Genomic DNA, 26,659 nt, shown 5'->3' on the forward strand with positions numbered 1-26,659 from the left:
GGTCCTGCCTTCCGGAAGTACCATTCCAAGTTGAGCATGGGAGATTATATCCTCCAGCTTGAGGGGTAGTGTTAAGTTATGGTCCTATAGGGGTTATGCCTTCGTGGACCCCTATTGAATCCCTATTGGACCCATTGGTGTTTGGCGGTAGTAGAGTTAGGAAACTCTCACGATAGGGGAAGTGTATAGTTGTAGTTGTCTTTGATTAGTTAGTTTCCTTTCTGTTTTTGGATTCCTTATTTGGTTATACTTCTATTGATGTATATCACACATTATAAATAGAAGTTGATAACCCAGTGATAATACACACACAAAACTATCGCGGATTTTATTCTCTCCATCTCCCTATCGTCTCCTTCTTTCTCTGGTTTGCATTCTGGTTTTATCTTGTTACTGTCTAAACCATATCATTCGTCCAAGTACAATGTTACAGCTAAGTCTTCACAAAGTGAAATTTACCATCAAAACCATGGTTCAAGACTCCAGTCGAAACTACCAAAATCTCACAAAATATTTCGGTTTTGACCTTGGTTGAAATGAAACTGCATGCGACTCTATAAGCATGCAATGTTTTGACTGAAACGTTCAAGTTTCAGTTGAAATTTTGTACCGTTTTGGCATTTCGGTTCCGTACCGCTAAAATGGCACGTTCATTTGATTTAAATACCAAATTGTGGTTGAAATGGGTCGCTTTTTGACTGAAACCTGTAAATTTGACTCCAACCCCTTGCTTTTGAGTTCTTTTGGCCATTCCACTTGCAAATCTTGGTGGAACAACGTGTTAGGCTTCAACAACATATCTACAGTGAAGATTTGGTGCATTTGAGCTAAATTTTTTTGAAGATTCACAGTTTGAAGGTATACTATTTTCCTCTAAAGTTAATTTTTGCAAAAAATATGGTAGAAAATGTAGTGGTTAGGCTTCAATTTTTTTATATGTTTGATATTATAAGCTGATCTACAACTTCACGAAGTTGGATTTAATTTTTTTGTTTAAAAAATTGATTTTCTTGCAACAAATTTTTGAAAAAAAATATAGGGTTAATTCTTATTGGTTGATTGTTCACTTATGAAGTTATAGTTGTATTACTCGTACACTTTGACATTTTATAATATTAAGTGATTTTTCTCCATTTGTAAATTGCAATTGCATATTTTAGTTGTTTTTCCTTTATTTTTGTATGTTATAGTACTAAATTATGTGTAGCATAGGCTATATTTAAGAAATATACAACCATGGTATGCCATACACTGCCAACCTTGGATACGAAACCCAACTAACATTTTTAGTGTATTTTTTTAACAATCTAGAGCTTCCATTGTGTTTAGGGAATAGGGATGCTTAATTAGGGTCTTCATGAAGTTTCGGGACAAAATATGATTATTTGGCCTCTGAAATGTGCAGGGTTTCAACCAACATTTGGTGGTTTCAATCAAGGTTGAAGCCGACTTCTTGAACCCTAGTAAAAACATAAATGAGGTTACAACTTAGTATCACAATTGTAGCAAGTGAATCCCTAGAACTGGTTCATATGTGTTATCATTATGAACCAGATTTTTAACATTATGGACAATCTCATGAGTTTCATGCAAAAGCATTGACAAATGACAACTTTAAGCAGTCATAACTGGGTATGTTAATGGAAGTGCTTTTTAGCTATCAAGATTTTCTACTGAAATCCTTCGTATTGTTGAAACTAACTGATATGCAATCCATCTTTTCACTGGTATACTGCTGCTTTTGAATTTTCATTTTTCTGTCACTACAAGAAGATTTTATTTTCACTAGAAGAGGCTTTTGAATAAACATGCCAGAACTATGGTTTATTGGGTCACACTATTTAATAAAATTCAGTTATCACTTTCAAAGCCCGGGAACTTTTGTGCTAATGTAATTGCCTTCTTTCCTATGAAGTCTGCTTAAATATTTTATTTACATAATTAATCTTGTTTATGTATGTTTTATATTTATTATCTAACAGGGGCACAAGGAATGGGTGACGGAAGTAAATGTCCTTGGTGTGGTTGAACATCCAAACCTTGTCAAACTAGTCGGATATTGTGCTGAAGATGATGAAAGGGGAATCCAGCGTCTTCTGGTTTACGAATATATGCCCAACAGGAGTGTTGAGGACCATCTATCACCTCGGTCACCGGCTGCACTTCCTTGGGCCATGAGACTGAAAATTGCTCAAGATGCAGCTCGTGGCTTGGCATACCTCCATGAGAAAATGGAATTTCAGGTATGTTCATTTTCCTGTACCCTGCCATCTTGTACTTTATCTGGCTTTAGATTATCCTATTTTTATTGGATGTTAGTAGTTTTCTTTTATTTTTTCTTGATATGAATTCATCTTATTAAGTTAAAATGAGGATTATGATATTATGGTTCATATTTCCTTCATGACATTAATATATTCAGAATGTTGAATGCTCTGGGACATTGTTGTCGGTTATTCAGAGAACGGTGGTGGGACCTCTAGAGTTGCCATAGGTCAAAATCCGCCTGTACAGAGTGTAACCTTCTGCTCAGTTACGTTCTTTAAGTGGTTGAAAATGTTGAAGGGTGTGGTTACAAGGTCACAGCGAGTGAATAGTGCAGAACAAGGAGAACTCCAAACTGTGACTGGTGGGTCAAATATGTCCACCTGTCCTCGGGCATCTGTGTCCCATCTAGGACTGATACAATTGGAATGCAAGAGTCTTGCCAATTTTGCACAGTGATTTTGTAGCTGATATCTGTTATTTGTTGAGTACTTGTGAAAGCCAAGCCTGGATACTCATGCATTCAGTCGGGTTGGAACCTGGAATTGGGAGAATTCTTCCCACCCCCCTTTTCTATTTTTTTATTTTCATTCTTTTGTTTTGTTGGGGGGGGGGGAGACGAGGGTGGGTATTGCTGGTGGCAGTCCGAAGGGCATCTTTGCCGTGACAATAAAAGAAAAACCAATTAATATGTTTTGGAGGATTCTACTGAGAAGTACGGAGTTGGAGTAATCTGTAACTGCTTCTTTGAGATTTGTCATTGTAATTTGTAATGCCACCTCATTCAGATTTAAAGCCGTATTCTCTTGGATGAACCTAGTCAGCAGTGAAGATCTGTACTAGTCTGTAATTGCATGATATATTGATATATGATCCAAATTTTGTCCATCCAATTGGTCTTCGTAATCCTGCCTTGTCATAAACATGACATCTTTGCTTGAACAGATAATATTCAGGGATTTTAAAGCTTCTAACATTCTGTTAGATGACCAATGGAATGCAAAGCTGTCAGACTTTGGATTGGCAAGGCAAGGCCCTTCAGAAGGCTTAAGTCACGTCTCAACAGCGGTATGTATATGCTCATTGTGTATGAATACATTGCACGATTTATAATCCAAATTTTAAACTAGCACTAATCACTCGGTAGTAGATACCCCAAGGAAAAGGTACATTATTAATATGCTACTGTAATGATGCATGTGGCTTGCTAATGTCAATGGAAACACCAATGATCTGATTGTTTTCACCTAAGATATCTCCTGACTTCTCCTGGTTCACATCCTAAGCATTAAATTTATGGATATAGTCAATGTCTTTATAATTAACCCCTGGCTCTTTTGAGGTGGCATGGCCATGTTCAACAGAGGCCTTTGGATGCTCTAGTACGGAGGAGGAGTGATTTGATTCTGATTAAAGGACCTAAAAGAGCCAGGGGCAGACCTAAAATGACCTTAGGAGAAATGGTGAGGAAAGAATTGCATAGCTTAGGCCTTGTATCAAGTATGACCTTAAATAGAGTGGATTGGAGGGCAAGGATCCATGTAGCCGACCCCATTTAGTTGGGATAACTGGATAAGACTGAGTTGTTGTTTGCTTGGGCCCAACAGTTGATGTCCTTCAACAGTCTCTAAAAAACATGGATCTGTTCTCCTTCACAATTTGGTATTATTTTCTTTTCAACGACAAAAGATGGTGTGATTCTGGGTTTGAAAAACCTTGTTTGGGTTCGCTATGGCCCCACACGAAGAGTAGAACAGTTATATCAAAGATTGTTGGCAAAACAGTAAGTAAACTGAAGTTTATAAGAGATCGGCAGAACTGTAAATATTGTTAGAGTTGTTAGAAGTTATGTATTGAGGATAGTTTAGGAACTAGCCTTTTGTCTATTTGCCTTATTGTGTATTTTCTTCTTTTTATTCTATTTTACTTTTTACCTCCCTAGGGAGGTGGATGTAATATTCTCTTCTTATTATTGAAGCAATAGAGTTGTGTGGAGAAGCATCTCCAACACAAGTCATTAACCACCGAAATATTCTCTTCTCCTTCCCTCTTGTCTTCTTCTTCCTCTCCTCTCTGCCTCTTCCTTCTTCAACCTCTCTCCCTTCTCTTTCTAGTATTCCTAACCTAAAATCCAACTTGGTATTAGAGCGTTAGGTTTGAGAGTCGTATTCAGTCCTTTTCCTATTCTTTTTCTTCTCTTTGAAATCTTAGGACACAAAAGGTTTCAAGGAGAAGACTCCTATGTAAAAAACTTGTTGAAGGAGCATGTAATAGGTTCTATATAACCTGTTTTTACTGTTTGAAGGTGCCATTCGGGTTGAAGCTCCCTTGAAGGATTGAAGCCTCCAAAGCTGCTGCTAGGGTTTCCGCCAGTTGTAACTTACATATTCTGTTTCTCTCTCTGGCCTGGGTTTGCACCTTGGAATGGACCATTAGAATCGCCTATGGGTGCTTATTTTGCCCCACATGATCCTCCTTGCTGATTGAAGGACCTGTTGGCACCGTGGTACAAAATTTCGCGAAATATCGCCGAAATTTCGGTAATTTCGACACTACCGAGACGAGATGGGCTTCCGAAATGAAAAAAGTTCAAATTTCGGCAAAATTTTGGTAAATTTCGGCGAAATATCGGTATATTTCGGTATATCTCGGTATATTTCGGTATATTTCGTAGAAATACTGTGTATTGAGCAGTATATTCCGGTAAATTTCGGTAAATTTCGGTAAATTTCGTAAAAATACTTTGTGTAAGTATTAAACTATTGACTATTATGAAGTTTATGAGTTATGACTTATGCACTTATGACTTTATGAGTTTAAACTTTAAAGTTTAAACTAAAGGCTATATTTGACTTTATTTTTGTTTCATTATTTTGTTTAAATTTCTTATTATGTCTTTTAGTACTTAAACAATATGTATTTAACTATTTTATACAATAGGGTCCGACCGTATACAGTCAATCAAGGGAACAAACTCAAAACACCACTTTGAGTTCATTTTTTTTGCAATATGAAGGTTTAAATGTGTTTATTTAGCTTAAATAAGGGTGTCCATAAAGTATCAGGCCTAGATATAGCCAAATACCCACCGAGATGGACTCCCGAAATATTGCAGAAAAAATGCAATATTTCGGTGAAATTTCGCCAAATTTCGGATATTTCGGATATCTCGGTAGGCCCGAGATACCGATATATCGCGAGATATAGTACTATGGTTGGCACACAACCTTCTTTCGTGGGGTCCCATTTTCTACTCAGGTAAAACCGAGAATGCTGTCTTCTATTTTTACTTGCATTTGGAATGCTATAAGTTCCTTCCTTGGTTGAGAAATGAGTATGAACAGCTTGGTGTGTAGTATTTGAGCTTATTTCAGTTGATGTTACTCCTTAGAGAGTGTTAGGGTGAAGCTTTTTTGTCAAGGTGTTACTCATTTCTTTCTTGCTGAAATCTGGTTATTGTGTTGGGTTCCATATTTGGGTTGAGTGTGTACTCCCCACTTGTCTTTGGTGTTCTTGTTTATGGTCAAGTGCTGTTTCCCTGACAATATGGTTGATTCGGATACATCTGGGCTTGGTTCGGCTGATTCACAGCCCACTCTAACACCAACAGCTCCTCAGTTTGTTTATGAGAACCCACACCCACAGATTTCCATCGTGAAGCTTGATAACACTAATTACTTGGACTGGTCACATTCAGTGAAGCTTTCCCTTACGAGCAAAGGGAAACTTGGGTATGTTACAGGTGCTATTAAAGCCCCAGAGGCTGGCTCTCCTGCTTATGAGAAATGGGAGACCGAAAATTCTATAGTTATGACATGGCTAATCTTCTCCATGAAGCCCGAGATTGGGAGAAGGTTTATACAAAAAGAAACTGCCAAGGCAATTTGGGACAGTGTCTCCTAAACATTTGATAGAGTGGGTGACTCTGCCAAGGTCTGTCAGCTTTACCAAAAAATTATTGCAATGAGGCAGGGTGACAGGACCATTTCTGAGTACTACAATGCTTATATTAGCCTTTTGGAGGAGTATGACCACTACAGCGATCTTCAACTGACCAACCCAGAGGATGAAGCAAAGGTGTATTGTTCTCTTGAAAAGGAGCGTATCTTCATTTTACTTGGTGGTTTCAACCTTGGTTATGAACCAATCAGGCTCCAGATATTAGGCCGGTCTCCTCTTCCATCTCTTGATGAGGTTTGTAGCTACTTACAGAGTGAGTAGACTCGGCTTGTTGCTATGGAACCAGCACCAACATCATCTCTTGAGAGGTCAGCTCTCAATTCTAGCTCTTTTTGAGACACCCATGGAGGTGGTAGAGGCCAAGGGCCTAACCGTAGGGAAGACAGTGTAGTGGAGACAGGTGGTACTAGTGGACCTGGTAGAGATAGGTTTAGATGTGATCATTATGGGAGATCTGGACATACCAAGGATCGATGTTGGACTCTTCATGGTCGTCCTCCTGGTACATGAGGTGGTGCTAGTGGTACTCGTGGTGGCTGTAGAGGGGGAGCTCAAGCACACTCTGTGATGACTGAGGCAGATGCTAGAGAGTTCCCACCTAGTACACAGGATGACTCCACTTTGGTAGATGCAGTGGTTCGCAAGGTCATGTCACAACTGAGCACATCTCCTACACCTACAGTGGTCAACTCATCTTCATCCTCTGTAACAGAACAGACCCTAGGTCTGACCAGCAGTGAAGAACAAAGAAGAAGAAGATGGAGAAGAGAAGAGAAGAGAGAGATTGATTGAGAGAAAATAAACTCCCTCACGATTTCTGTGTGTGTAAATCGTGAGGGGGGCAATCTGATTTAAAAGTTATAACTTCAGCATTAATGAATTACAAATAAACTCCCCAAATACCCTTAAGGCAATAGAATAAACTAGAAATATAAATAAGACTAAAACACCCCCAGAAACCCTGTAAACTCTAATCGACAATCCTTAACACTCCCCCTCAAGCTGGAGCGTAGACATCACCAAGATCTAGCTTGGAACAACCACTCAAGAACTGAGGTCGAAACAAAGCCTTCGTAAACATTTCTCCAAGCTGAAACTGGGAACGAACAAAGGGAGTAGTAATTAGCTTCTTCTGAATAGCATCTCGAACAAAATGATAGTCAACTTCAATGTGCTTGGTCCGTTCATAAAAAACAGGGTTATTGGCAATATAAATGGCAGTTTGGTTATCACAGTACATCTCCATGGGCTGATCACTAGAATAACCAAGTTCACGAGCAAAAGAACGAACCCACATCAACTCTGCAGCTGTATGAGCCATAGCTCTGTACTTAGCTTCAGCACTAGAACGAGCAACAGAGGTCTGTTTCTTGTTCTTCCAGGTAACGAAATTACCTCCAAAGAAAGTGCAATAACCTGTAGTCGATCTTCTATCGCCATCAGAACCAGCCCAATCAGCATCAGAGAACCCAATAATGCTGGTGTGACCATGGCGACGGTAAACCAGCCCCTTGCCTGGAGCACCCTTGAGGTAGCGTAAAATACGACAAGCAGCATCCCAATGTACTTGCTTAGGTGTCTGCATGAACTGACTAACAACACCCACAACAAAGGAGATATCGGGACGAGTAACAGTAAGGTAGATAAGTTTACCGACCAGGCGTCGATACTGATGTGGGTCACTAAATTCCTTATCACCAGAAGTACCAAACTTGACATGTGGATCCATAGGAGTATCAATAGGTTTGCAACTCAACATTCCTGTCTCAGCAAGTAAATCAACATACTTCCTTTGGGACAGGCTAAGACCTCGAGAACTGCGAACAACCTCAATACCAAGAAAGTACTTGAGGCTACCCAAATCCTTGATCTGGAAGTTATCATGCAAATATGTCTTCACCTGTGCAATCCCAGAAGCGTCATTACCAGTAACAATAATGTCATCGACATAAACTGCTAAGATGACCACATTAGACCCCTGACGTCTAACAAAAATAGAGTGATCAGAATAGCACTGAGAGAACCCACAACTAGCCATAACACTGCTGAATTTGTCAAACCACGCACGGGGAGACTGTTTCAGTCCATAAATGGCCTTATGAAGGTGACACACCCGAACACTATCCTCCCCCTGAGCAACATAACTAGGAGGTTGCTCCATGTACACCTCCTCCTGGAGATCACCATATAAGAAGGCATTCTTCACATCCATCTGAAAGAGAGGCCAATCAAGATTTACTGCCAAGGAAAGCAAAATGCGGACAGAATTCAACCTCGCAACAGGGGAGAGGGTCTCGAAGCAGTTGACCCCATATGTCTGTGTAAACCCCTTGGCAACTAAACAGGCCTTGAGCTGCTCCACAGTGCCATCTGGATTGTACTTAACCGTGTACACCCAACGACATTTAACAAGATCCTTACCAGGCGGTAAGTCAACCAATAACCAAGTTTTACGAGAGACCAAGGCATCCATCTCCACATCCATAGCATATTTCCACCCAGGGTGGGATAAGACAATCTTATAAGAGTGGGGAACAAAAGTAGAATGTAAAGCAGCAACAAAAACACGATGATGAAGTGGGAGATGAGAAACAGAAACATAATTGGCTAATGGGTAAAGGGGGGTCTGTGTACAAGTGCGAGTACCTTTCCTTTTTGCAATAGGGAGATCATCAATGTCTAAAACGGGATCCGCAGGCAAGGAGTCAGCTGGTGGCGGTGGAGAGGCAGCCTTAATAGGTGGAGGTGGCAGTGGCAGCGGCTGCGGCTGTTGTTGGGTATGACGGGTATAGACCTTCACCTGCGTGGGATCAGGATTGGCAGCCAATGGGATAGGAGGAGGAACAGGTTCAGCCACAATACGATCAACCTCACCAGTATCAAGAACAAGATCCACATTAATGGAAGAATCAGCAAAATAAGGAGAGTTTTCGAAGAAGGTAACATCAGCGGAAACAAACTGTTGGCGAGAGATGGGATCAAAACACCTATAACCCTTTTGGGTACGAGAATAGCCAAGAAACAAACACTTGATGGCCCTAGGAGATAGTTTATCAAGACCAGGGCGAAGCACATGAACAAAACATTGGCAACCAAAGACACGAGGTGGGAGAGAGAAAACAACTCGATCAGGAAAAACAATATTAGATGGAATTTAATTATTAAGAACAGAGGAAGGCATACGATTAATCAAGAAACAAGAGGTTAAAAGGGCATCAGCCCAATACAGTTTAGGAACATTCATATGAAGCATAAAAGTGATGTCTGTGCTGCATTTCAGAATTTTTATCAGATGATTCTAACTCAGTTTGATACTAGAATCAAAATTGTTTGGTCTGATAAAGGGGGGGAATAGCTGTTTAGTGGCCTCCAAACATTCTTTGCTACTAATGGCATTATCCATCAGCTATTGTGTGTTGACACACCCCCAACAAAATGGGTTTACTCAGAGGAAAAATCGTCATTTATTAGAGGTCAACCGTAGTCTCTTGTTTAGCATGCATGTTCCCAAGACCTTCTGGTCTGAAGCTCTTCTTACTGCTTCCTTTCTCATAAATTGTATGCCTACTTTTGTTCTCCTTCCTCTACCTATCTCTCCATAGGTTTCTACTTTTTCTCTTCCTCCCAAAGTCTTTTGTTGTGTTTGTTATGTATATATTAACAAACCCAATCGGACTAAACTTGATCTGAAAGCTCTCAAGTGTCTCTTTCTTGGTATTCTGCTAATACTAAGGGCTACAAGTGCTATCACCCTTCTTCTCATCGGTGTCTTCTTTCCAAAGATGTCACCTTCCTCGAATCTGTCCTATTCTTTACCCCTTCTCAGCATCCTCTTCAGGGGGAGAATTGTGGAAGTGAACATTCTGCTGATATTCCATTTCATTCTCTACCTATCTCTCCTTTTATGCTTGACATTGGAAAACACAGAACTATGGATGTGGTTGATACTGATGATCAATCAGGTGTGGTTGATAACAATGCAAAAGAGGTGAATGCTTGAAAGGAAAGAAGACCTGCCAAGAGTCCTCTTTGGATCCACATCCTGAGATCCATTCTCCTCAGTCAGGTGACATCCCTTCTCTTACCTCTGATTTAGACCTTCCTATTGCTGTTAGGAAAGGCAAAAGAGCTTGTACTAATTCTATAGCCCACTTTGTTTCCTATAATGCTCTTTCTCCTACAGGTCTTGCCTTTAATGCTCTCTCTCCTCTGTTTCTATTCTCAAGAATGTTACAGAGGCTATGTCTGACCCAAAGTGGAAACAAGCTATGGCCGAGGAGATGATGGCACTTGAGAAAAATGGTACTTGGTAATTGGTGGATCTTCCCAGGGGACGAGTCCAAGTTGGATGCAGATGGGTCTACACAGTCAAGTATCAATCTGATGGCACAGTTGAAAGGTACTAGGCAAGATTGTTGGCCAAGGGGTACAATCAAGTCTATGGAATTGATTACCAGGAAACTGTTGGTCCTGTGGCTAAGCATAACTCTATCCAAGTCCTATTATCATTGGTAGCCAATACAGATTGGCCATTATATCAGTTACATGTGAAGAATGCCTTCCTTCATGGTGACTTGGAAGAAGAAGTATACATGCAAACTCCACCAAGTTTCAAAATACCTTTAGCTGAAAGGAAAGTGTGTCTTCTCAAGAAGGCGTTGTATGGTCTCAAACAGTCACCAAAGGCATGGTTTGAGCGCTTCCCAGAGCATGTGAAGAATGCCTTCCTTCATGGTGACTTGGAAGAAGAAGTATACATGCAAAGTCCACCAGGTTTCAAAATACCTTCAGCTGAAAGGAAAGTGTGTCTTCTCAAGAAGGCGTTGTATGGTCTCAAACAGTCACCAAAGGCATGGTTTGAGCGCTTCCCAGAGCCCAGCTAACCACACTCTCTTTTCCAAGCGGGCAATGGTATCATCACAGCCCTTATTGTCTATGTTGATGATATTGTGGTCATTGGAGATGACACAATTGAGATGGATAAACTAAAGACTTGGCTCAACAGTTTAAAATCAAAGATTTGGGTCACTTGAAGTATTTCTTAGGAATTCAAGTATCAAGGTCCAAGAGAGGAATTGACATATGTCCAACATATGTCCAACGAAAGTTTGTTTTTTATTTGTTGACAGAGACAGGGATGTTAGGCTGCAAACCAACAAATTCTCCTATTGAGCAGAACCACAAACTAGGAGAAGATTGTAGTCCCTCCCTTATTGATGTGGGAAAGTACTAGAGGCTAGTAGGGAAGCTTATCTATCTTTCTATAACACGCCCATATATTTCCTATGCAGTGGGAGTGGTGAGTCAATTTATGCATGCCCCCAAGAGTGGCCACTTGGATGTCGTGTATCGTATTCTCAGATATTTGAAGTCCTCTCCAGGAAAAGGACTGTTATATGTCAAGCACAACCACTTGAGAGTGGAAGGCTTCACTGATGCAGATTGGGCTGGATCCATCACAGACAGGAGTTCTACCTCCGGATATTGTACCTTTGTGGGAAGTAATTTAGTCACATGGAGAAGCAGGAAACAGCCTGTTGTAGCTAGATCTAGTGCAGAGGCATAATTTAGAGCTATGGCTCATGGAGTGTGTCAACTCATATGGTTGAAAAGACTGGTTGAAGAATTGGGGTTTGACACTGAAGGCCCTATGAGACTCTATTGTGATAACAAGGCAGTCATCAACATTGCTCACAATCCAGTGCAAAATGATAGAACAAAGCACATTGAAGTGGATCGACATTTCAACAAGGAGAAGATTGACTCCGGCTGCATTTGTACCCCTTTCGTGAAGACTGGTGATAAACTGGCGGACATCTTCTCCAAGGGCTTACTTCTCTTCAGTTTAGTACCCTATTATGCAAGCTGGGAATGCACGACATTTATTCTCCAGCTTCAGGGGGAGTGTTAAGAGTTGTTAGAAGTTATGTATTGAGGGTAGTTTAAGAGCTAGCCTTTTGTCTAGTTGCCTTATTATGTATTTTCTCCTTTTTATTTTTTTTTTACCTTTTACCTTCCTAGGGAGGTGGATGTAATATTCTCTTCTTATAATTGAAGCAATATAGTTGTATGGAGAAGCCTCTCCAACACAAGTCATTAACCACTGAAATATTCTCTTCTCCTTCCCTCTTGTGTTCTTTTCCTCTCCTGTCTTCCTCTTCCTTCTTCAACCTCTCTCCCTTCTCTTTCTAGTATTCCTAACCTAAAATCCAACTAATATAGGGAATCATAAATGACTATTAAAGAATAAAGGAAGATAGGATATAAGGGGGATTATAAATTAAAGAGGGGGAATAGACTTGGAATAAAGTTAAAATAAATGATACAGGGTAATAAGGGGGTAAAGGGGAGGGTATTTTGGGGAATCTAATTTAGATTCTTAATATCGTGAAGGGGGTAAGAAGAAGACAGGTGGTACCTGTGATGAGGAGGGAGATTGGGAATGAGTAACAACAATCGATCAGCAGGCCACACACAGGTCACCAGCATATGCAACTCAACTTAATATCATTCCGTTATTCATATCTATTCACTGTTGTTTAATACAAGCATATATATAAAAGAAATAACATAACTACCCTATTCAAACTCAATTACCGAAGTAGAATTTGTAGCAAACTCCACAACACTATCCTACAAGGTTACAACTCAATCAACCTAAAATAATAGAAGAAATAACCCAAAGAAATAAATAACTGCTACCAACCTTGTTGGTCCAAAAACCAGGATTGGACCGGTTTTGTTTGGACTTGGGTTTCCAAACCCGGTCGTATCAGTATTAACCACTCTCGAGCCACTGCATTAACTCTCGTCCTCTGAAACGATCCTGCTGTCTGCTGAAGCTTGCTTGTTGAGATGTCTTTAGCTGGAAGAAGTTTCTTCTCGAGTTCACTGTGCTTTTAGGAATAAGTGTTCTCATGAATACAATATTATACCTTCTTATCAAATAACCACAGTCGCCTGAGGAGGATGTTGCACACCTTCAAGGGTAGGACATTACATTGCACGGTATCATTCAACCCACCAGTAGAGTATATGAGCAAACACCGATCGTTGACCTTAAGATTCGTGTTATTCACCACATGTTGAGGTGGAGAATAAGGACGATTCAGCCGTGAGGATGCCCGATGCAGTTGCCTTAGCCTGGCTCGACCAGAATGACCCTCTTTGGAGACCTAAGCCGAGATGCAACCGGACCAACCTAGTTTTCTGGTCTAACGAGGGCTGGTAGTTGACATAAGATGCAATCTTTAAGTTTATTTTATTTTATTTGGGTGGGTAGATGAGGTAGGAGTTATTTGGTAGTTTTTTTATTTGAGATATTACCAAGTTTGTTAGTTTCTTATTTTGAGTTGGTTTCCATTGCTATGTTAAGCCTTTTTTCTATATTGAGAATGTAAGACGATGGAAGATAGAATAGATTGAATTGAAGGTTTGAGTTGCAATGGAGTGTTGAGTGGCCTGTTGGCTGGTTGCGTGTTCTTCCCTTTCTCTATGCCCTCTCCCTTCCTATTCCTAGGTACGACATATTTTTCTGTTTCTTCCTTCTTCTCTTGCTGGTAGCCCTTATATGTCTGGGTACACTTTGCTGTACATGACTGAACCCATTGTCTTCTGTTCTTCTTCTACTTTTGTTCTCCTTCCTCTACTTCTGTTATTCTCTTTCTGTTTTTCAGTTCCCCTTTATATATATAACTAGGACACCCCCTAGACTATGGCCATTTTGCTTACTATCACCAACGTTTCAAACAATTACTTGACACCCCCTGAAACCTGACGGTGTTAGTCTGCTGTTAGTGTTTAATTGGAAATGTCCATGTTACCCTTATGAGTTATTTAACTTAAACTTATGAAGTTCAATGACCAACTTACCCTTCTTCTTCTCCTTCTTTCTTCTTTAACTATTTCTTCTTGCGGTGCCAGACCAGCCGATCACCGGCTCCCAAACTGATGGCGAATGACGGTGAGTTACCGGCGATAAAAAGGGTTTAGAATTGGTTCTTCTGATAAGCTTCACCCTCCCTCCCCAAAAAAAAGTCACTTGGTAGCATGGATTTCTGGGCTAAAATTTTCTCAAGTAACATTTTTTCTGTACTACGAATTTGATGGAATTTTGGCGTTTTCGTTGTAGTTCGTTTGGTTTAGTCTTCGTTTTATGGCTCTTTTTTTTCCTTGAGACTTTCCTTTCGTTTGATCTTCCAGTTTTTTTCTAGAAGTTCTTCTCCCAATCTGAAATCTGAATTAACTTCGTAATGACCAATGTTCTGCTTTGTTCACTCAAATTTCCTCCACTGTCATTGATGGAATTCTTGCATTTCCCTTTTGATTTTAAAATTTGAAAACTTTAGATGAAGAATCTCTTGCTTATGTTTTTTACGCTTGACTGACTTTAGAGGAGTAGAAGCATGGCCCTCCTGCAACTCAACGGCAGCTTTATTCCTTTTTTTTTTTTTTTGGTTCTTTAATCTGCGGCAAGCCATGAATGGAGAGGGCAAAGACCATCGCCGAAATGCCATTCCCTGCTCCTGGTGTACCATCACCGGCCAAGGTTTGGCTGGAAATCCTTTCCCCCACCAACTGATAACTAAAACCGATCCCCTTTTTATCTTTCGTATATTCAGTAGATTTTCACTATGGGGCTTAACAAATTGATTTCTTCACTGTTTTTGTTTTCTTCAGTTTTGAGAAGACGATGCTTCATCCCTAATGGGGGTAAAAATATAATACCATTTCATCCCAAAATGAAATCAATTAAGGGTTTTGGGTTATTTTGATTGAAATTTGTTTAAGAAAAGAGAATTTTTTCTGAAATCGATTAGGGTTTGAATCTGAAATCGGTGGGTTGCAGGAAGAAGAGAAAAAGAAGAATGAGGAAGAGGGTACAAGGGTAAAACGGTCACTTCACTACCCTTTAAGGGTAGTTTAGTCATTACAAAAAATTTAACCGATGACATCATCACTTAAACTAACGGACAAGACCTACTTGAAAGAAATGGTAAAATACAGGGGGTGTTCAAGTAATTGTTTGAAAAGTTAGGGAGAATAAGTAATTAGGCCATAGTACAGGGGGTGTCCAAGTAATTTTCTCATATAACTAAACATATTCTGTTCATACTGTTTCTGGTTTGCTCTGTTCTTTGGAGAAAACAGTCCCAACTCTTGACCCCCACTTGTTATAGAACTCCATCAACGTGGACTGATACTTGAGGGCTTGCTTCCCCACCTTAGGGCGACCCAGGCTGCAGAGTTTGAGAGCTTCAGACTTAATAAACAGAGCTGCAAACTGAAACTCAGGATCTGCCCCCTTGACTCACAGCAAGACCTAGGTTGCAGAATTTTCTCTCCCTTATCCTTAGACCTTCAGGACCGTGGTTGGCTGGAATCAAGAGACTTTAGAGTCAATTACCTTCTCCTACAATCTTGGCTTAGCTGGACTCTTGTGTGATGAACTGGGATCATCACAAGCTCCCACTACCAGCCTTTTCTGCTGGTTCTGTTGTGATCGAAGGTTGAAGACGACTTCAAACACCATCCATGATATTGCCTCTTGAAGTTGGTTGCCTATATTGCCCCTACTTTCTCTCCTTTATTATACTTTGTCCATTTATTTGTGTTTATTCCTTGTTTATCCCTAGTTAATGACTATAAATTCCCCTTGTGTCCTAGTCCTTGATCTATCAAGTGACCCTCTTGTATTTAGTTGCCACTCCCCCTTGAAAACTTGATATATTTACAGAACTGCCACTATCTCTTGTTATTGACACATTTAGAGTTTGGGTGGGCCCATAGTGAACCCAAATAGGGTTTTCAACCCCAGGATTGCACCAATGCCATTGAGGAACCACTAGCCTGTGCTTTTTAGACGACTTCTCTAGCTAGGAAGGCTTCTTTCTTCTGCAATCACTTTGGGAGAAAGTGTCTGTAAAAATCTTCCAAGTGTAGGGCTTCTTCAAACTCTCTTCTACCTGATATGCCACCTATACAACGTCCTCCATCGTAGGTAGTTTGCTAGTGCAACACTGATATGAGGTTGCAATCCATTACAAAATTGTGCCACCAATACTTCTTCACTCAAAATCAGTTTGAGTGCCTAAGTAATAAAATCTGGCCACATACTCCTCAATTGTCATGCTATCTTGTTTCAGTTGTGCGAACTTGAGGTGCATGCACTGCTTGTAATCGGTAGGCAGGAATCTTTGGTTCAGTGCTTCACTCATCTCTGCTCAAGTAGTGACTAACCAGATGCCTTAAGTCCGATTCTGTTGCTAGTGTTTGATCCACCTTACTTGAGTAGTGCCCGTCAGTTTAGCCTCTGCAAATAGAATCTTTCTGGCCTCAGTCAACCAGTACCATCTGAAGAAGATCTTCAAACTGTGAACCCAATCCAAATATTTTTCAAGGATATCCCCATGTGGCTCCTCTTTTAGGTCCATAGGGAACATCTTCAAAAGGTTGGCCAGCCTCATATGGTGCAAGTGGTAATGGTGGTGGTGGTGGTGTATAATGTGGCGGTGGTGGTTTATGATTTGGTGGCAGTGTAACAGGAAGAATCCCTAGACTGCATGGGACTCTTTCCTTTATTTGAAGCCACCACCAGTCAGTCAATAGAAGCTTGCATGGATGCCATCATAGTCTAGAAGAAACCGACAGTTATGTTGAGGATATCAACACGATCTATGAGGCTGGCAATGTCTGTCTTGCTTTCTTCTTTATAGGAGTTAAGCTGTTGGAGAACCTCACTATTGGCCACCATGGTTAAGATATAGAGGACTTTCGGCTTTGATACCAATTTAATGCGATCACAGGTTCGATTCGAAAACCCTGTTTGGGTTTATTATGGACCCACACGAAGAGTTGAACACTCAAATGAAAGGATTAGTAGCAAAACAGTAAATAAACTGAAGTTCATAAGAGAGTGGCAGAACTGTAAATATAAGGAATGTTAAATGACTGTTAAGGGATAAAGGAGAAAGGATATAAGTGGGATTATAAATTAAAGATAAAGTTAAAATAAAGAACAAAGGGGAATAAGGGGAATAAGGGGTGAAGGGGAGGGTATTTTGGGGAATCTAATTTAAACTCATAATATTGTGAAGGGGGAGAAGAAGGAAGAGAGATGGTACATGCGATGAGGAGGGAGTATGGGAAAGAGGAACAACAGTCGATCAGCAGGCCGCACATAACGTTCACCTGTGTATGCAACTCAACTAAATATGATTCCATTATTCAAATCTATTCACTGTTGTTGAGTAGAAGCATAAATAAAGGAAATAACATAACACTGCCCTATTCAAACTCAATGATGAAGTAGAGTTTGTAGCAAACTCCACAATCCTATTCTATGACTCTTTCAACATAAAATAATAAAATAAAATAACCCAAAGAAATAAATCACTAGTACCAACCCTTGTTAGTCCAAAAACCTGGGTTGGGCTGGTTTCATTTGGGCTTGGGTTTCCAAACCAGTTCGTATCACTCCAACTACTCTAGAGCCACTGCATCAAAAAAGGATGGATGAGCTTTGGTGAATAAAACAAGAATTGGTAGAAATTCTTTAGGTGAAGCAAATCAAACCATTTTCAGACAAAGAAAATAACTAAACAAAACTTTAGTATACAGTAGGCTAGAATATCAAATTTATGCTAGTAGTGTTGAATATTGGTCTGAAAGAATTTTTGGGTAGAATTTATTAAAAGATGGTCCAAGGTTCCTAAATGTTTTCCTATTTATCGAGTCTATACCTGTCCATTTGCTTTTCTCATGTGTTTCATCGTTCTGGCTATTTCTTGTGGTAGATCATCTGAATGCTGTGTGTTGAGCAAAAGTCTGGACTGTCTCATAGTACAAAATTGGAATTGACCTTATTGGTAGACAGGTTGTAGGAACCATTGGTTATGCGGCTCCAGAATACGTTCGAACTGGACGCCTCACAGTCAAGAGTGATGTTTGGAGCTATGGAGTCTTCCTCTATGAATTAATCACAGGTAGGCGTCCGTTGGACCGAAACCGCCCCAAGAGTGAACAGAATCTCTTGGAATGGGTGAAGCCATACCTGTCAGACGTTAAGAAATTCCAGCTTATATTGGATCCAAGGCTTGAAGGGAAGTACTCCCTTAAGTCTGTACAGAAGCTTGCAGCTGTTGCAAACCGATGCTTGGTGCGGTATCCAAAAGCCCGCCCCAAGATGAGCGAGGTGTTGGTGATGGTGGACCAGATTGTGGCAGCAACAGATGTTGGAAGCCCTCTAGCATCAATTAGGAGTTTGTCACCAACAGATGCTGGAAGCCCTCAATCATCAATTAGGAGTTTATCACCAATAGGTACCCCAGAATCCAAAAGAGGAAAAGAATCCAGCTCGAATAGAAGGAGTATAGATTTAAAAATTTGTGAAGGTGCCGTGTCGGTTTGGCGTAGGTGGACACCAAAGCTCATAAGAACAAGCTGATTGGTACAATGTTAGCAAATAAAAGGTCCTCCATACATTGGTGATGGCACTTCTGTGAGGTAAGATGAGAGTTCCATCCATGATTATCAGTATTGCTGGTGACAGATATCATGTTCATGTGAGGCATGCTGTGGGAACTTTGAGTTGATAATGGAGGCTGTTCATTTGAAACCGAAGTTGGTTCCTGCTTGAACTATCTTATAGCTTCAAGTACCCAATTGTCATTTGATGGGATTTTGTTACAGTTGTGGATGTACAACGAGTGATTGTTTGGAAAGTAAAGGATCACAATGTAGCAACTGCCAAGCAAGGTATTGTCATGAAAGCAAATTTAAGTGGCTTATATTTGTTTGGGAAAACCTGTAAAAAAAGGAATTACTTCTAAAAACCCCATGTCCAATTCTTTTATCCTTTGAACTTCTTCGATGCGAACCCTGTTAACATTTTTGTTGTTGGATATTTCGAAATAAATTGAAGAGTTAAAAATACCCATAAAAAATGTAACACTAATTTTTTCTTACAATTCGTTTGTACTTGAAATATGTTTTTGACAAATAGCGCGCTGCCTGTAGTAGCCTTAGCGGCGCACAAACAGGGCGTGCTGTAATAACTGCATTACCCCTGTCTGAGTGCCTTGCCCGAGCGGGTAAGGCAGCGCACAAATAAGGCATGCTGCAATGACTGCCTTATCCTTACCTGAGTGCCTTGCCAGAGTGGGGGTAAGACGGTCATTGTGCTGTGCCCTATTTATCGCCGATACGGGCAGTGCATCATAGACAAACGGGATCCACAACTAGAAGAGGATCCTCTCCAATGACCTTTTCCTAGTGTCACTTTTCTTATCAAATCACGGAGACTTAACTCCATTTCTCCTTTTTTTTTGTTAGGAATCTGATTGATTTGTCCAGGAATCAAATCCCAAGGATGGTGAGGAAATTATTGTCAGAGTGCTTACTAATGTCGAGAGCCAGTGCACGGTGTCGGATTGGGTATTGGTCACTTGCATCGGATTGGGTATCAGTCACCTGTAAAACTGATACGATATCGATAGTGCATCGACACTAATTGGTTGTATCGGATAAGTTTACCCCTTGTTTTCTTTTTAAAACATAGGTTTTTTACTATTTTACCCTTTGTCTATACCATGTCATCAATACAATAGTAGCACAATATCGGGATCATGTTTGGAAGAATCAGTATTGGATTGGATGATTCGCATTAGTATCGGTTGAGACCAATATCGATTCTTGATCGATCCCAACTCGGTGGACCAGTATAGACAAGGGTAAAATTTTAAATTAAAAAATCTATTTTTTTTTTAAAAGGAAATAGGGATAAACCTAACCGATCTGGATTAGTAGAGATCAATATCGATTACTAAAACCCATGGTTTTAGTGCATGGTATTGGATCAGGTATCGGCACTTGCAAAACCAATATGATACCGCTATGGTATCGACAAGGATCAATTGAATCTAACAAAATTGCCCCCAATTTCCCTTTAAAAGAGGATATTTTATTATTTTACCCTTTGTTCCTATAAAATAGGATAGCGCCATATTTAGGCAAACCCACCCCTTCTCGTTCTGTTATTCTGCTACAACAAATAGGATAGCGCCATGTGGCTGACGATGCCAATAAAGATAAAAATAAAAATAAAATACTGGTAAAAAATTGGTATGTCCCCAATCAATACCGATACTGATTGTCTAATTCGGACGATCCAATACCAATATTGTGCTCCGCCTCAACCTCTCTTTTGCAAGCCCAACCCCTCTAGCTCCATTTCTTCCCTGCAACCCTGTCCCTATAAATTTACGTGTCACTTCGCTCGCATAAGGTGTTCGACCTTACAATTTTACCATACGCAAACAAATGAGCATGCATATTTATGGGACGGGAATTAAAACAATTCAAATAATAGATCTTATTAAATTGCAATGGGATTTAACTAAAATAATTAAAACAAATCAAACAATAGATATTAAAAAACTAAAAGTGAGATTAAATAATAAATGAGAGACAGAAGAAAGGTTGGACACCTTGTGAATCGGGTTTAATAAATGGAGGTAGGAAAAGGAGGTAACAGGTTAGTGGAATACCATGTGGCAGGCAATAAGGCCACATGGACAGCAACTCATGTCCTTGTACAAGGACAAGATCCGGACTCATGTCGACGATGCTGATTAACCCTGATCAGGCTCAACCCAGCCCAATCCGGCCCTAATTGACCCTGATTTTTGTCAAGGGCCAAGTATAGACCTTGATTTTTTCCCGAGTGACCCTGACTAGCACTGTGTTTTTTTACCAGTTTGTGTCCTCCTATGCATTAAAAAAAAAACTTAAGACACTTGTGATTGGGTATTGGTTTATTTCATATTCAATCGATTATTAGAATTTTCTTTAGGTTACAAAAACTTGGTCAAAAACTTAAAATCTTAATTACTTTCGTTCAATAGATTATTAGACTTTGTTTTGGTAATCAATAGATAATTAGATACTAAGCAAAAATTGAAAAGTATATACACTAAATTGTAAAGCATAACCTAACACACAACCGGGCTTAGCCCGAGGCCTTAACCTTGGCCCGGCCCGATCTCGAGGCCTAGAAATTTTAACCCTAATTCACCCTCAGGGTTTGAAAAAATCCAGCCCAGGCCCCATTCGGGCTTGAACTAACTAAGCCAAACTTACATCCCTAACTAGACACTCTCCACACATCTGGAGCTGATCTGGGCTCCTTGGATGACATGACGGAGGTCTAGTTCTACTATAATTTATGGAAAAAAGTTCTTAGTAGGGGGAGTGTGTTCCCTGTGCCCAAGACAAAAATGATTGCCCCACTCCTCATGAATGGCAATAATGATCGTCCTGTTGATATTCTTGCACGCTCTCCCACAGAGAACTCTTGCCCATTATTTTTTTAACGTTCTGTAAGTTCCATTCTGCAATCTTCACGCATGCAATTGAAAATGCTTTTATTTATTTATCAATATATTAATTCCTCTTTGAGTTATGTGAACCATGATTATGTTGGAATTTTGGATTATTGATTTCTCGAATATAGATATAGGAATCGAATATATAATTTTTATTATGAATGAAAATCCCTAAATTTAGACTAAAGAGTGGAGTCTAGAGTTTGAAGAGAGCGGTGTTGCAGTTTTACTGTCTACATTGAGGGGCGAAGAACAGGAGAAGATAAAATTTAAGATGACGCGAAGATGAAACGTTGAAGCTTACATAAATATCCTCATGAATCCCTTTTTCTTCCATTTAATTTCCTATTTAATTACTTCTAAACTAGTGTAAATTAATAAGGGTATTTTAGTAATATAAAATATTAATCATGAAATTAATATGGGCAAGAGATCGTTGTTGCCTGGTTGTGTGGCCATGCACAAGTGCGAGGGCCAATAGGAGCGCATAAAGGGGCATCAACATGGATGAGATTTTTTATTTCATAGGAGGAGGGGTGGCAATTTCACATGCTCTTGTGTTTGGGTGCAGGTGCCACGCAACCAAACAGATTTTTTTCCCCAATTAATATTTAATTATGTTTTTATAATTAGATTTAAACGGATTGGATAGTATCTGATTCGAAATTGAAATATCGGTAAAAACATCTAATTGTCTTCCAAAATGGATTCAAATAGTTTTCAAAAACCGTTTTTTTCAAAACGGATTCTACTACATGGATGCGAACACAAATGGAATTTAGATTCGCTTTACATCCCTATTGATAAGTATATTTTAGTATTATAAAATATAATGGCAAAAGGTTTTATACACGGTTGTGTAAATATACGATCATGCGTTCAACCGTTGGATAAGGAGAAAGCGGATATGTAATTATAGTTTTGCCCTCACCCCCATCCAACAATTGTAAGACATGATCATGTACATACACGACCATACATAAAAATTGTGTCCAAATTTTACTTATAAAGCTTTTATTTAAACATATATTTATAATCAGACCTAAACGAATTAGATAGTATATGATTTAAAATTGAAATATCGGTATCTACATCGATTAGCTTTCAAATCGATTCAAATAGTTTTTGGAAATCGATATTTCGAATACGGATTCCCCTAAATGGATATGAACATGAATCAAATATGGATTTTTTACTATTCATTTTTTATAAGAATTTTCAACTATTCATTCACATTCCTAATAGTAGCATTTTACATGGTAAGTCAATAGGGAGAAGAGCAGGAGTGCATTTTGGTTGTATATAGGAGGCCCACATGATTAATAAAGAAAGAGAATGTCAGTGAGGAAGAGGAGAGAGAAAGAGTATCATGATTGTGAGAGAGTGAATACTGCAAGTAGTGTGCCTTTTCTTTTCCCTATAATTAAAGGTGCATCTTGTTGCCCAAGTGGTGAATTGAGAAGCTGAAATCCTCTTTTAATTGTCTGTTGTCTTATTCTCAAAAATTCTTTGAATGAGAGTTCAAAAAAAAAAAAAAAAAAAAGAAGGTAAAGGCTAGGCACTCCAATAGGCTACACAGCCATGTGTCTGTCTCTCTACCCAACCCCTGCGAAATGATGCCCTACCTAGCCCATCTAGCGGTCCCCATTGATGCATTCCGCTAGCTTGCGGAAAGTGAATGGTGTGCCCAATCTTTGCCCAAAAAAAGATTTTGAAAATGACTTACCATTAATATATTTTTTTTGTAGAAACTTACCAATATCATTATCTTGCATGTCTTTCAAGTACACATGTGAAATGCCACAATTTTTTCACAAAAAATAATGTCTCAATTTTACCCTCATTGAGAAGTGTATTATACTAGGTTATGTCTCCAATGCAAGAAAAGAAAAGAAACAAACAGAATAAAACAAAATTAATGATGAGGTAAGTGTCTTTCTCTCTTCCTTTTTTCAAATAATTTTTTTCTTAAAAAAAAAAAATGAAATTACAATTTCTTTTTCACCAACTTTGGTTATAAAAATTTTTCCATATAATTATAGTTATTCATGGGTTTATATTTTATCTTTTGGTTTCTTATTTCAATTCTATCCTCTAAACAAATAGTATGCATTACTATTTAGAAAAATATCGACTATGTTATAATTTAAAGTTACCTAACATTTGGTATCGGAGCTAGGCACCACGTCATTGGTTCGAGTCATGGAAATGGCTACATATGAGAAGGCTACGTGGAGTAGAGTGAAAGCCGTCAAGACAGGGTTACTTGCCGCTAGGCAAAAATCCTGAAGCAGAGTGGAGTCGCTTGGAAAGGGCTACCTACCGCCAGAGTGAAAGCTGCCTAGAGTGAGACCCACCGAGAATGACGGCTGCAGAAGCGTGGTGGTTTGTTATGTGCCTAATGGGGCCCACTCTAGTGTATGGGAGCTAGATTGGGCCAACCTAGTTAAAGGGTTTGATTTAATGCGTTCCATTAGCTCTGGAGTTTTTGACGTAGCAGTTAAGTACCTAACATTTGGTATCAGAGCTGGATACCATGTCATTGGTTCGAATCACATAAAGGGCTACCTAGGAGAGGGTTACCTGGAGTAGAGTGAAAGCCATCAAGAAAGGGTTACTTGCCGTCAGGCAAAAACCCTAGAGCAAAGTGGAGCTGCTTGAAAAGGGCTACCTACTGCCAGAGGAAAAGCTGCCTAGAGTAAGGGCCGCTGAGGAGGACGGCTGCGAAAGCGTGGTGGTCTGTTATGTGCCTAACGGGGCCCACTCTAGTGTATGGGTGCTAGATTGGGCCAGCCTAGTATATGATAGGTTAAAGGGCTTGATTTAACGCATTCCACCAGCTCTGAAGCTTTTGGCGTATTAGTCAAATACCTAACATTTGGTTACACGCGAAAGAGAGAGAGAGAGAGAGAGAGAGAGAGAGAGAGAGAGAGAGAAAATAGGTGGGAGAAGAGAAGAGATAACATAGGATAGTATGATTGTGTTGGTTTTACGAGTGAAGCCATGATGCCTTAGCTTTACTGAGAAAGTTGGTCCTCCTTTCTCAGAGAGAAAACATAGGAGCCAATTACATTCAACGTTTACTTTCCATTCCATCTCCTACCTATTTAATAGAATTTAAAACAGTTACAAACACTATAACTCCTTCAACCCATGTATACCACTACTAACACTATCTCATTTAACTCCACAAATTAATAGTTAACTACATATTTATTTATCTAAATACACTAATTAATTATTATATAAATTAAACAACTTTCCTAAATACTTGTACGTAACATTATAATTGAGATTATAACACAATATGCAATATTCGGATAGACGTGGATAGGTCCATGAAACAAACTTTCAATTCTATTTTGGCCGAAATGTGACATGTCAACAGGGGACCTTGAGGTCTACCTATCCACAAACTAGAGAGTCGCTGGTCCGAATATATTGGAAAAACTTATCCAATCATAAGATTACAAGAATGTTATTTTACCATAATCTAATCTAATTGTATTTTAACAGGATGGTCGTACCATAATCTAATCTAATTGTATTTTAACAGGATGGTCGTACTGTTGTTCTGTGGGATTACTTTGGCGCTTTTATTGTAGCAAAGTGCAAAGCATGTTTAAGTGTCTCTTCTTAAGCAGAAGCAGTCTGGGATGTTGTTCTCCAAGCCAGGAGCTTCTCTATCACCTCATTGGTGATTATCTGTGACTGCTCGCCTATTGTGTGTGCGCTACATTGTGAGGTGTCATCGCTGGATTGGGTGGCTCACACAATTATTTTTTTTCTTAATTTCATTGTTCTCATGATGTTGTTTCTAAGACTCATGTCTTGGTCTTTGTTGCTTGTAAATCTGTAGTTTCGCATGTTTGGTAGGTTCAACCATCGCCTTTTCTTATTTTTGTACCTTGAAGTAGAAGGTTTTCTTTTAATAAAACTTTCAGACTCTTGACTCAAAAAAAAAATTAATTGTATTTTTATAATTTTATAATCATATTTTTTGCGTGTGCTTAAAGTTAACCAATATGACCGGTGTTGTTTTATGCTTATTCATTGCATTGTGAGTAAATGTGCCAAGTCTCATTGTATGGGTTAGAGAAAGTTTTGAAACTTCCCTGTAGTTCCCTATCCGGCTGCATAGTGTACGTTAGCGCCTCCATGTCTTCTCCCTTTCTATTCCCATAGTAAGGGATAGATATGTCACTTCATAAGAGGGGAGAAACATAAGGAGGCGCTAGCATATGCTACACATCCTGGCAGTGTTCTTTCTCCCATACTTAAAATCCCACATGAAATACTTCTTTTCTGATTTTCCAATAAGAGAATTTTCGCATCTCTAATATTTTAAAAGGAGAGGGATAGGCACACCGCCCGTGTGCGGTAAGCTAGTGGGTAGCACCTATGAGTGCATGGGACGGAACATCATACAAGAGGGGCAATGAGTCATTTGAAAGGAGAAAGAGACAAACAAGTACATATGGAGCTAGACTATGATACATCGGTGGTGTGCCCAACCTTTTCCCTATTTTAAAACACCCACAGTAGCTTCTCTATTGGACAATTCAATTGGGTTTTGCATTTCCCTACTTGGACTGCTAACCTAAGATATGATCTAGTCAAATGAACCAAATCATGTTGATGTTTGACCCAAACCCAAAAATTAAAAAAAATACCAAAAAGAAAGTATGAGAGAGAGAGAGAGAGAGAGAGAGAGAGAGAGAGAGAGAGAGAGAGAGATTTCAACAATAAAAGGTGCAAAAGAGCTTTCTTACATATGTTGTTTGGCATGCCAAAAATTACCTGGTTATGAACCCTATCAGTTGGCACCCTAATAGAATATAACCTTATACAATTAATGGAGCAGAGAACGTGATATACATAAAAATAGCATGTCAATAGACAGGTGGCACGTGGATAGAAACCTATCAGCATAGGAGGTTGGAACGCAACAGGAAAGGACATGGAGAGGGTTACTTGGACATGATGACCCCCAACAACCCTAATCCCGTACACTAACAGACTCCAACGACGGATGGGCCCCACCACAGGGA

General features: G+C 39.5%; 1 protein-coding gene and 1 long non-coding RNA gene across 2 annotated transcripts in view; both read left to right on the top strand.

Moving 5' to 3' along the window:
• Positions 1 to 18,538, top strand: part of LOC122655125 (serine/threonine-protein kinase PCRK1-like) — a gene marked incomplete at its 3' end in the record, with an annotated part of 31,994 nt that extends 13,456 nt beyond the window's left edge. Inside the window, exons 3-5 of the mRNA XM_043849358.1 lie at positions 1,983 to 2,243; positions 3,211 to 3,333; positions 18,101 to 18,538. Of these exons, the coding sequence (XP_043705293.1) occupies positions 1,983 to 2,243; positions 3,211 to 3,333; positions 18,101 to 18,538 (822 nt within the window). The remainder of the gene's footprint in view (positions 1 to 1,982; positions 2,244 to 3,210; positions 3,334 to 18,100) is intronic.
• A 4-nt stretch (positions 18,539 to 18,542) lies between these two features.
• Positions 18,543 to 23,368, top strand: LOC122654663. The gene is made up of 3 exons (XR_006331946.1): positions 18,543 to 18,890; positions 19,862 to 19,866; positions 23,357 to 23,368. It is a non-coding gene; the product is annotated as an uncharacterized LOC122654663 (long non-coding RNA).
• Positions 23,369 to 26,659: the final 3,291 nt, after the last annotated feature.

Source organism: Telopea speciosissima, chromosome 3 (assembly GCF_018873765.1).
Source record: "Telopea speciosissima isolate NSW1024214 ecotype Mountain lineage chromosome 3, Tspe_v1, whole genome shotgun sequence".
In the NCBI taxonomy this organism is placed as follows: Eukaryota; Viridiplantae; Streptophyta; class Magnoliopsida; order Proteales; family Proteaceae; genus Telopea; species Telopea speciosissima.